The sequence below is a fragment of the Vanessa tameamea genome, chromosome 3 (genome assembly GCF_037043105.1).
Source record: "Vanessa tameamea isolate UH-Manoa-2023 chromosome 3, ilVanTame1 primary haplotype, whole genome shotgun sequence".
In the NCBI taxonomy this organism is placed as follows: domain Eukaryota; kingdom Metazoa; phylum Arthropoda; class Insecta; order Lepidoptera; family Nymphalidae; genus Vanessa; species Vanessa tameamea.
Genome location: NC_087311.1, coordinates 6,218,509 through 6,232,092, shown reverse-complemented (window position 1 = coordinate 6,232,092; position 13,584 = coordinate 6,218,509). Strand labels below are relative to the sequence as shown.

Sequence of the window (13,584 nt, the reverse complement as noted above, 5' to 3'; positions counted from 1 at the left end):
GATGCTCACATACGACAGGATTTGTTTAGACATATACAGATGCAAGATTGTTGATTATATTAAACACAGATTAATCACATGAAATGTCAGGGGTGCTTTTCTATGACCCCACAATCTTCGATCAGTCTACTGACCCCAACCAAAGTCTTATGTGTGTCATATAATAATAATCAAATAAAGAACGACAATATTCCCTTTCATAGTAAGCTCGTACAACAACAAAATTTCATACTAAAAATGTTGTCGAAGTTGTTTATGTTACATATATATGTCTAAATTTATTGTATGTATTTATAGTGATGTCCCCAAAATAACTTAGAGTTGTTTAATTACAAGTCTATGCATATTACATTAATTTATAATTGGTTTGAATTAAATTAAAACATTACAATAAATAATAATATGAAGAATAAAAACTTAATTAATTCTATGTAAGAGGTATCATAAAGCTAATAAAGTAGAGTTAAATTAATCGCAATTTATATTATCTGTGGTTGACTCAGGAGTGGTGTATATTATTTATAGTGCCAGTGTCTATGGGAAAAGCAGACCATTTGGCTATTGGTGGATATTACTAATTTGCTCGTATTTAGTTGATTTTTTTTTTCATAAAAAATAAAAGGTAAACTTGTATTTGGTGGTAAAGATTTGTGAATGCCCGTCTGGATAAGTACCACCCCTCAGATATTCTTTCGCTAAACAGAAATAGTTAGTATTGTTATGTTCCGGCTTGAAGAGTTGGTGAGCCAGTGTAATTACAGGCACCTTGTGACTTAACATCTCAGCTTAGGTCGGTGGCTCATTAGCGATGTAAGGAATGGTTTATATTTCTTAACGCGCCAATATCTATGGGCGGTGGTGACCACTTACCATTAGGTGGCCCATTTGCCATCCGCATAATATTATAAAAACCAAATAACAATAAAAGAATCAATTATATATTGATAACAGGCACATATCTGTCCGATACTTGATCACACTAGTAAACAACTTTTTTTGGGTATGTATAAACTACTAAGCAAATATTATTGTTTGGTTAGTGACCTATTCAGTACTGAATACCAGTGTATTGACGTATTAAGAGTAACAGCTACTCTTCAAATATTGTCAATAAATAAACATTATTTTTACATACATTTCGATCTTTACTGGTTAAGTAAGAAGATATTTAGAACAATAGAAAGGGTGGACGATACCAATCATTTTATAAACCTTTTAATATATATAATATGTACTACGACTAAAATACCAACGAAACGTCAAAAGATTTTAAAGTGTCTCTGGTGTATCATTACTGTATCATTGTTAACTTAAAATAACATTCCATCGACGGCAAAGATCATTAAATATTCAAATTAGTCACGGGAATTGGAACGGAAAAAGAAAAAGCATATTTTGTAAAGCAAGAATGTCAACCCTGGTAATTTAATTTTGATTATAGGACCAATGCTTAAATACGGCTTCATTACTCGCAGCGGCGATCCGCAGACAATCTTCTCGAGTAGGTATCATTAACTACGACTTACGTTTTAGAATATCGAAATAAAATTACCGGTTTAACCCTATATTACTCACTTCGGTGGTTTCGGTCTCTTTGTTCATATCAAATTAAAACGGGAATTCAACACGGCACATCTAGCCTTCTAGATTTATATTTGACCTACACTAGAGATAAACAAGGGAGTAATTACTAGAATCGTTCTAGAACAACTGGTTATATTGAACGGTTCGAGATGAATGTTTTGATTGAAAGGTTATTTATGCGTGCCCATTTCCACATAGCGGCGTTGTTTGGGCTAGATAATAACGTTTGAGCTAAGTCTAGGTGGCTATGTTAAATACGTAAGTGGTTTTACATGACGGCCCTGGGCGGATCACAGCCGGGCTTCCGTGGGAACCCGACACGTGACGTTACGAAATCACCACGGGCTGAAATTGATTGACAATACACTCGAGCCGTTATATTTTGTAGTATTAGATTTACTTGTAATTTTATTATTAGTACCTTGTAAATTATATCCCGTTACCTTCGTTCGTTACAGCCAGTATGATTTAATTGATAAAGTTTCGATAAATACATTTCGAAATATTCAATTACGAAATATCAATAGTCTTTTCAGTAATTTGTCCGCATAGATAGATTTTATTAACATTAGCTCTAAAAATGTGGCCATTGCGGATCAACCGGCGGGATCGATATTTATGGTTTTTATAAAAATAATAAAACTACTAAACAAATCTCGAGGACAAAATTACTTGTAAAAAACATAATACTTAGATAAGGTAATCAAAACTGTACTATTATTCAAATCGGTGTCACATACTACGAATCACTTAGACTTTTCATAAGTGTGAGTGTCGTTCAAAGTGCGTATCATGATTATACAGCGGTCGACGCACGCACCGTTGCTTTTGAAATCGTCCTTTCACGATTCTTGAGCAAACACAAAGTGAGCATGTGTCCTAATTGTATAGCTCACCGATCTAATTCTACAATTCACATAGTCGCACGGAATGACAGCTCATGCTCCGCTTACAACTTTGCTATGATATTACTCCGGGATAATTGACGGTATATTTTACAACAATTATATGACATTTTGTTTTCTAGCATCGGAAATATGTACGGCTACGTTTTTAATTAAAGTCCAGCTGAATTTCAAGTTAACATATTTGCATTTCGATTTCAAAAAGAAGCAGCGCGGTAACCTCTCTTAAATCCGTAACGAGATTGCGATCATCTCGAAAGCATCGATAATTACAACGAAAGGATTAAATAAATGATTATTAATGCCGAGAATCATCGATGCTGAGATAGTTTGACATGTAGCTCGAATTGTGGAGGCGCTCGCGGCGTCGCGTCGTCGCGGACGCAATGATTCGCAGCCCAGTGGCTTATAATTAACACGCTGCAAGTTTTATGAACCGATTAGAATCTAAGCTTTCGTCAATAGCAGCTCTGTCGAAGATCCACCGATGGCTTATCGTTGATTAATAGCAATTGAGATTTTTACCGCAACCGTGTTATTAGGACAGCGTTAAATAAAATCCAAACTGCATCGATTTCGACAAATCAACGAATGATCACTGAGATATATGATATATGTTATTATCTATTCAAATCTGAAGAGAAAGGTTCACAGCGCTGCGGCGAAAATGTGTGTTTATATTAAATAAAATAAACAATTTTAGTTCAGTATGATATTTAATAAATATGCAAAACAAAGTGCTACATATTGCCTGCGTATTATCAGGAATATCTGTGATACGATTCAGTTCCGACGTAATACTAGTATTGATCATTCTAGGCGGGCGGTGAAGTAATTATAGCAAATAACTTAGTTGCAGGCAATAACGGCCGCGAGGCAATTCGCTTGAGATATCTGTATAAATCAATACCATGATGAAGAGAGTTCGACTAGAACTCGATTAATAATAAACGTACTAATTACAGTAGAAGCGATGTTCACTTTACCAATGATTATCTTTTAACGTGACTGTTAAACGATACTTCTTCTACTTTATAAATTATTTTTTATTTTATTACTTCTACTTTATAAATATTTAGAACTTCTAATAAATATTAAATATTATTAAAAGAATAGAATATGCTTTAATATTAAAATATAGGATTAATGAAACATATCAGCCTTAAAACGTTACTAAAGTTAACTTAATTAATTAATATATTTATCCATGACAATAAACAAAGGTAAAATGTTTTATTAAAACGTTGTCGTGTGATTACTAATTCTGTTTCAGCTTACTCGACTGACGTGTTCGATTTTTCATGAAAATATATCAAAAAACATTGTACTTTAACCAAAACAGTACTTTTTTTACCATAACGTTTTCATTTTTAAATTAAAAAATATATTTAATTGGTTTGCGTATATGAGCTAATTCTATGAATACATTTTTTAAGTTGTCGTTATTATACAATAGGTGAATATTATTTTAAGCATAAATATAACCTTTTTACAACTACAAGCTTACCAAGCAGCTTGGTAACAGCACCTTGCTGGGACAGGACATGGTGAGCAATGTCGTAGTGTCGCAAGCCGAACCGGGAGAGCTCCAATAGCCTCTGCTGCGACAGCAGTGAGGACAGTGGATGTGATGCGGCTCCAGGATACAGCGGAGTCCCAGAACCACCACCCGATGAGGAAGGGGACACTGGCACTAGAAAAAAAGTTATATAAATTGTTAAATTAATAAACCATACAGTTGATAAATAAATTGATAATGTACTCAATGGTTTTATAACCAGTGCGCTATTATTGATTGCGATAATGTCAACCAAAAATATATATAAATAAATTATATAAATATAGTTTGTAACTTGAAATTGGAAGTTTCACAAAGATAATCTCAAGTTTTTTTCATTATTAAAATCGGTTTAGTAAATTTGTTAGCAATATTGTAACGCAGTTTACATATAACACACCCATTCGTCAGGAAGATCAACTTGAAATCAAATCATTTTAAACGTTTCCTGCCAAGAAAATTACATTTAAAAATGTAAATAAACCGTAAGTACTAACTTTCGGTAATGCATTACAATTACGTTTTTTACAAAAAAAAAGGACATGAGACGTACCGATAGATCAATGACTTAAATCGTTGATGCTTATTATAATAAAATATACTACATAATTCGATTGAGTAAATATATAACCATATAATATATAAAGAACAGTATATTACAAAGATATGTTGATAACCATATAAAAAACATATGAGGTCTTCAATAACATATTTTAGTACATTAAGTACAGGTGTATCTATACACCACTATCATAATAATCTTATTATGATAGTTTTCGAAGAAATTTACTTGTTTCTAAATTACAAATTGTAACTGTTTAATATTTTCACTATACTAAGAGTAGCATAAAGTTAACGTAAACATAATCTTGACTATTAAGCTTATATGCTATAATAATGCACTTTGATTACAGGTAATGATTACGGGTAAAACAGTTAAAAATATATATAAAAAAATATACCAATTGTGTTTTTTTTATTAAAATGCTATAATATGTACTCAAGAAAAGTTTGAAGTGTGTAGCATACACAAAGAATTCACGGTTTTATTTTAAGATTAAAAATGAAATAATGCATAAAACTATACCAGCTTGGGTTTTATGTTAAGACGTATTGCTCGTTAGGCTGGCTGGGGTGTGGGTTCTATCGAATAGTTCGTTTGCGCGAATTTATAAATTCCACGCAAAATTATAAATTAATAATTGTATGTCTAATATGACAAAAAAATATCTTAGATACATGTCGACATTTTTGCATATTTATTTGGAGTTGCATCGATAAAAACGCTTTCCGTATTTATCACTATAAATAAAGCAATCACTAACACTAGCAAAGAGAAGAAGAAGCTGCATATCTAACTCCCACGCAAAAGTTCGACGGGCAGTCATGCGATATAAATTCGTAGCTTCGACCCTGGCGGCTCCTGTGGTTAACAGTCCTAAAGGAAATGAATATCTCTAAAGGCCCATAAATGTCCAACCGTTAAGCAAATGTCCATTTTCTTTTAAAGAGGTTTTATATGAAACACAAAAATGAAGCGCTTTTACACTTAACTGGGAAATAGAAATTTTGATTTACCCGTATTATAGCGCCAAAAATATAATACTACCATTTCTGCTATTCTCAGATTATTTGTTAATCAGAGATAGGCAGTATCGCCTCTCCGTTTATAAACATCGATACTGCTATCAAGAACTCGCAGTAGCAAAGCACGGAGACTGAAAATGGCTGGATGTAATTTTTTATTCATTCATGTTTTTTTAAATACGTTATTTATATTTTATTTTATTAGAAATATGTTATAAACTTATTTCATGGTGTAGAGATTTAGCTACATATCAAAATTAAGACAAGATTGAATTATAAATGAAATCTTAGAAAACTTTGCTTGTAAGATTGTTACATTAATTAACATATTTTAATGAAAGACATGATAAAATTGATTAACAAAATCTATACTTACTCTAAAAGGGAAAACTAAGAAAGATTGTTACTAGAAATCATATTAATCGTATTATTACAATTATAACAGAAATAATTGCGATGTCGAGTATCGTAAAAATAAATTTATTATCATTATTTCATAATTTGAAAGCCTTTAGCCTCAAGTCTTTCAGATTGTGAGCTATTAAGTAACCATTTCGTACAATTTAGATTCATTTCATGTCAAAGGACCAGAAATTAGTTTTATTAAAAGCCACTGTCATGATAAAGATAGACCATCGCTAACCGTGAGAAAGTTCCTTTTGTGCGATCACTACCCGTTATAACAGACTTCGGTGTTACGTGCCCTATAATATGCATAACTAATTTTAAAATGATATTGAAATTCAACTGACATTACACTTTTTATGCGGAACGAAATTACAGTTAGTACGTTCAAGTAAAACTTTGCTTGTAAAATTTTGTCCATAAACTGGCCCGTTCGAACGAGCGTGTAAACGTTTCTTTGGCTGTAAGGTGTCGCTTTCGCAACGGTTATGCGTATAATATACCCCAGCAATTTGTCGTTAACTTCGTCCTGATATGCTAAAGGCCGATCGTAACAATGCTTTCTTATGAACACATCGTAACACATTCAATTATAAATTAAGCTATTAACTTAATATACTATAATTTGTTTATCAGGTTAAGCATCGAAATTAATGCGAGTGGCATAACTTGTTCATAACTTTACACTTTTTATTGGCGAGTCCATAAGGCGATTTCATCAAGAAAGGTAAGACTGAGCTTATAATTCCTATCCACAAAAACAACTCTTACCGCATTTATTTAAGGTTTAGATTCCGTTGCACCTCGCCGACCGATCGAACAGTCGGAATCGGACTTCGACGTATAATTTCTGGTGTAATCCCTTCAATAATGGGAGAAAAAAGTGATATTATCTGCCCACGGTCAATAAATTAACACCGTTTAGAGCAAAAATGTAGAGTCTTAGTGTCGCTACTATTATAAATAAGGTGAGGTGGAATCTGGCGAGGTTTTAGAGATCGTTCGTGTCAGTGAGTGCGTGTATATGTTTTTATTTGGGTGCGTGAGCAGTGAGGCCTTATTAAAATATTTCGAGTGGAAACTGGAAGGACCACTTAGTGGTGCGCGGGAGTTTCACGCCTGAGCTGATACAACATTAAGTCGACAAGATAGCTTATTTGTGCTTTGCTGAGGATTAGGGCTAATAAATCACTGATTAGAATGTATTGACTGGCTGTAACTCCGGCGCACGGTTCTCTCTTTTATTTATTTACCGATAAGTTTTTTAGGGTTTTATGACTTCATTATTCTATTTCCATTACCGCAGTTACGAGTTGTTTATTTAATTAAGGACTAATGCAAATTATACATCGCTTATCTCTTACACATCGATCATAAACGAGGCGGATCTTTAATTAATTATGCAAAATTAAAGGTCGATTGACGATCGTCGATTTTTGACGAACTAAACACGAGTAATTACTTTTTTTTAATAAGCCAATGCGACGATTTAGGTAATTAAAAGATTTAACATCAATATTATATGAAAAGATTATAAGTAGATAAGTCGTTGAATGCAAAATCGTTAGCTTGAAATTGTTTCTAGCATATATTAAAACATGACCTTATTAATTAGTCATCCGAATTCGTCCAAGTAAACTTAAACATTGTGGACACTTAATAAATTTTCTTAATCCATTACTGAATATAAAAAGAACGCAATTTATATCCTCACTAATTTACAATACAGGACATTAAGTTATTTATATCTTCACAATTCATTCAGAACATCATATGTATTTAAATCTTCTTTGCATTATTACTTTATTAAACAAATACTATCAACTTGGAATGCCTTCCGCGCAGGTGGTTCATACATGCAAAATAATGCATAGGGGAGCGTTACAACATCGCGTTCGTTCAAACGCGAACAGTTTAAACAAAAAAAAAGAAACATTGTCTTACGAGTGGGTTTCGCCACTATTAATGTCATCATACACCGTAAAATTACCACCTTTTGTGTAAATTTTAATGCAAGAACGAAAGTGCAGTTAAACATAGCTCTATAAACAAATAATCATTCGACAGCTCGTCTCTTGAATCGTTTAAATGCTTAAAGGAATTATGGAGTCTGAGAGTAATAAACACTATTTAAGCTGATTTGGTTTTTAAATTAGATTCATGTTAAATTGACTATAAAACAATTTAATTTAAGATTTGTATCATTGGTAATATGTAGTGTTGTATTCGAAACATGCTATAAATAAACGTGTATATTTTTAAAACTTTCCAATATTCATTACAAATGAAATAAAACGATTTATGAATACTTTATTAAAGAAACAGAAATAATGTATATTTTTTTTTATTTTAGACGATGTGATATGGAATTATGGAAATGTTTAAAGCTTAACTGAATCAATGAACGTGGCGTTTTGCTTGTTCCAACTGCTTGCATATTCAATGCAAACGATCAGGATTTAATAGGTAGTTCTGAACACAGACAGCATCGAGCAACGGAAGTGAGCTTTTAAATAAATAAGTCAAATGCGACCGCCTACCGCGTTGTTATATTTTTAGCAATTGTACAAAAAATTAAGTTTAAAGTTACAAAAAAAATGATAATTGTTATTTTTGTTACTCTTAAAAAAATTGTGGCATAATTCCTTTTTTTGAATTATTATTTTAATGCATGAACAGATGCTTTGAATATAAATAAATATGCTTTGTTACACATTTTTATTAGTTCACGGATGTTTCGACTATACATATTTCATAGGCGTTATAGTAACAAAAAATAAATTCATAATCTAATTCTAAGTAACTTTTTTTACTAAATAAAAAATATATATACTTAGGTCCATGAATGTTGCAAGTACCGTGTCAAATGTCATTTCCGTTGAATAAAAAACAATACTAATATCAACAAAGATAGGCAGCTTAATTTTTGCACGTAATTAAAAAAATATTAGTCCATTAATTTGTCACTAACTTGTACGCTTCCATATTAAACGTTAACAAGAATTCCAAAAATAATTAATTATCTTAAACATGAATAAAACATATCGAAACTATAGTATTATTTTCGCTCATAAAAGTCAAAAAGATTTAAGACGTTAATTCAAATATTTGCGTCGAATACTTAACCAGATCAATTTTATTACTGCTTTCTAAAAAGGAAATTTTTAACTATCGCGAAATCCTAATATACAAATATGTCGATAAAAGACGAGCTATAAAAAACATATGTAGGAATGTATATTACAAGCATAACCAGTCCACGCATAGCGCGCGCAAATTAAAAAAAATTAGCTGCGATATCAGGAGCGACACGTTTGCCTAATTTAAAAAAATATTTATTATAACATACATTTGTCTGGTTCTAATAAAAAGGATGTCACTATCAAATGTAAGGAAGAGCATAGCAAGTCTTAAAATCTTAATTTCTCAAATTAGAAATCTCCATACCAATGCCGTTTTTATAAATGAAAAATTAAGCAACAGCAAACTATCGAAGCCTTTTAAGGTTAGTCCACCAATCTGCTCTATTATGGGTTTGTGGACACACGTGAAATAATTTTTCCTCGCGATATTTGCGATAGTAATTAAAAACATATATAAAAATTCAGTAGTGTTTGCAACGAGCTTGAACCAGCGATCCTGTGTTAATATTTACATATTCCAACCAATGGGCCTTCTCGGTTTTCTCTTTATGTATTTTCATATTCTGTTACTATTCAAATATAACTGTTGTTCAATCTTGTTATATTTCATATTACAGTATTGTATAAAAAAAAAATACAATTAGTGAGCGAAATTATCCGAGTTATTTCATTCAAAAGCTTGACAAATCTTGCGTCACACGACCCGTTGAGTGTGAACAAGTGTTTACGGTTTATTCATGAATGCGGCAAGTGAATGTTTTAGCCGGTTTAACACCCCATTAATATTTTGTGGCGTTTGTCTACTAATTAAGCAGCATCGTTTCAGTTATCAAAGCCAGCTGATTATGCGTGATCACCATTTAAATGTTAATTAGATTTACTGCTACACCTGATCAAACCTTATTCGAGTAAAGCGAACCGCTAATGTGATGATGACGCTAAGGTATTCTTTAGAAATATATTCATCACATTCCTACATATATCTATAATCCGTAATACCACATGCCATAATATATAATGTATACAAACATACATTGTTATATTTTCTTTATAGCCTTTATCGGTGTCGTTATTGAAGTAATTCGTGAGATTCTAATGAAACACTCAAGTCGTTTAAAATTCAAATAACTCAGCATTAATACATGTGTTTCTTGAAGCAAAAAAATATATATTAACACACTATTATATCTCCATAAATTATCTTTATGTGTTATTAAATCATATTTCGTTTTCTTAAAGTTATACTTAAATCCATAAGATTTCTGATTAATACCCAGCCGAGTTGCATAGTCGGCATATTAAATAAAGTACTAAATTATAAATTGAAATAAATGTCACATTATACGACGAAACAAAATAATAATATTTTAAATAACAGTATTTGTTTATTTTAAACGAATATATTTTTTGTCGTATTACTCAACGCACTAAAACTATCTTAAATCTTGCTAACATAATTTAGTTAGGATGACATAGCCAGTATAAGGTTTCTGTTAGTTCTTGGTCACACAACTATCTTCGCGGTGCGTTGGTTTACAAACATGCAATTGTCAATGAAAAGTTGATTTATAGAATATTTTACGATTAAGATTGGATAAATATGTCGAATCACGGTTCCACCTCAAAGTTAATACTTTTTTTATTGTCATCCTCCATCACTAAAAAATAGTAATCAAAGCAATATTACGGTAGGAGACAAAAAATATTTACCGAAGATTGTAATAAAAAAAATTTAAATATACTTATATAACCTGATTAGTATGTCCTACAATCTATGTACAACATTGTGACATAAAGATCGCGACCTACATTAATTACACACACAACGAAGGGTTAGTGAGTTGACCAAGCAACGCCGCGATATATATCCTTGTTTATTGGACATAACAAATCAATATTTTTAAACCAAATATTCAGTGACGAACAGCTCAATCTATCTTTACACTACCCCTGTACCATAAATATGATGAGAAGATAGAACAGGGCTATTTTGACACATAGACACGAGAGATTCCGATCACGTGATTGGCAACGCTAGACGGTGTAACAACACGAGTATGTCTTATAGTGCTTGTGTCTATGAAGGTATTCATTAACCCTGATTAAGTCCATATAATCATCTACCTTCCGAAAATAAATTGACAAAATAATCATCGCAAATCCTTTCAACTTTCTAAAGATTAGTATAAAAATGTTTTACAATACACACCTATTTGAACCTATTTGCCTAAGTGCGGCCTTATTTTAATTTAATGCGTACATAATATACATAACATAACGTACATAATGCTGCTTTATATTAGGTAAAACAACTCGTGCTTAGTACAGTTAATAGACTTTAATACAAGAATTATACCATCTTGTTTTAAATATAACATTTAATTAATAACAAACTTCTCTGCGCGGTTTCATCCGGATTAAACGTTCCGCCCCCTTGTGTCGTAACCTGCTCTAGTCCATTTATATACCTTACCCAATAAATAAGCTATCTTACTCAAAATGTTGCTTTCAAATTGTACTGGTTGATCAATTGATTATCGTGTTTTAACCAAAAAGCAAACCCTTCAGAAGAATAAAGAAATATGTGAGTTATATGTGTTATGGAAAAGGGTTCTCTATCTATTATTTCATTTACATTATTTAATAGAACAATAATAATATAATTATTAATATATATAAATATATAATAAAAATATATAATAAAAACAACTACCTTAGCCCCAATTTCGAATATTTATTCAGTATAGTGGTATTTTTATTTAATTAATTTGTGGGTAAAAAGTAAAAAATAAAAGTGGTTTTAATTAAAAAATAAAACAAGATAATAACATAATAAATCCGAAGTGTTGAAATTAATGATAATTAAAATGACGGCATCGGTAATTAATATATTACATTTCGATATAATTTTAATTTTGCATGTAATCAACTTATCTCAATATTTTTATATTTCTGAAATTGAATCAATAAATGTAGTTAGGCGTATAAAATTAATTAGGAAAGGATGTTATCTAGATAGGAAGGAATTAGGTAACTAGTTTTGTCGCGAATAGGCGCCATTTAGATTCAGTATATTTTTTATAATATTGATTGATTTAAAAAACACTAGTACTGGTGATTTTCGCTAAGGCTGTGCACTTAAGATCTTTTAAACTATGCAATGGGTTTTAATACGGTTTTCATCAATTAACAGAGTGATTCTACGGAAAGGTTTTTACGCATAATACACACATATTACATTAGTGTGAGTGTTAGCCGAGGTAGATAGAGGTAACAAAAAATAATAATAGGTAGATTATATAAGACTGTATATTATTATTTGAAAATATATCTTATACATTTTAAAGAACATTTATTTGTAAGTAAAGATAATCGCATAAACTGTTTTCTATAAATATTATTTACTACTAGCCGTGTACCCCATGATATCCCAGAAATTTCTGTTGCAAAATTTCATTCTTTTAGACCAAGCGGATAAAGTCAATCATTAAATAGAAGATTCTATTAAGAAATATGGATTAATGAATTCCTATTTTAAAAATATTAATTTAAACGAAAAATTGTGTTATATTTTGTTTTTATAAATCTTATTAACAACTTTAATTAATAAAACAAAAAGAAACATATGTTTCTTTTAGTGGATTGAGGGGATAATTACGGGGGAAAATTTGTTTAATTTTATTTTATAGCTAAAAAGACGTAAAATTTCAGTAATAAAACCTCAAACCGAGTGCAACCTTTAAAAAACGACTTTAAAATAACAATTATGATATCGTTAATCACTAATTACATCTGTAACGACGGACATGTTTTGCCGATTCTATAAATATAACTGAAGGGACACACAAACCAAACAAAATAATACCTAGTAACAAGAAGATATATTTTTAATCCAATCTTTAGTATGGATTGATACGGAACACCAACATTATATTAGCTTTTTTAATAAAGAAACAACTACAGACATTATAGTAATCGTATCTTTATAATATAGTTAATTATTTCGTGCTCACGTGACTGTAAAGATCGGCTCTTTTCTCTTAAATCAGCAGAAATAGAAATAAAACTTTGACTGCGTCTATTAAACGTTAAGAGGATAAAGTGATATAATATAAATATACATGACTCGATTCAGAAGGCATAAATAGGATATTTTTCGATGGCCCAATTGTAATACATACCAGGAATGTTATGGAGCTCTGAACCATAACTAGAACTATCTGATATCCGAAATAAAAATCTATCCGTAACCTTAACCGAAACCGATAAAAAAATCGATATTATAATTTTCTTTTCACATAGTGTTATACTTAAACTCTCTTAAAGCTAATTGTATGTATTTTAAAGCTGTTTGTTTTTTCTTCGGTGTTTATACGTAAAACTATATGTTGTAATTTTTTCT

General features: G+C 31.0%; 1 protein-coding gene across 3 annotated transcripts in view; it reads right to left on the bottom strand.

The window, feature by feature from the left end:
• LOC113397364 (paired box protein Pax-6-like) overlaps positions 1–13,584 on the bottom strand; it is a 40,734-nt gene that overhangs the window by 16,741 nt on the left and 10,409 nt on the right. For 2 of the 3 annotated variants that reach the window (XM_026635674.2, XM_026635672.2), the window contains exon 2: positions 3,997–4,182. In XM_026635674.2, the coding sequence (XP_026491459.1) occupies positions 3,997–4,182 (186 nt within the window). The remainder of the gene's footprint in view (positions 1–3,996; positions 4,183–13,584) is intronic. The other variant, XM_026635673.2, reaches the window with a different exon arrangement.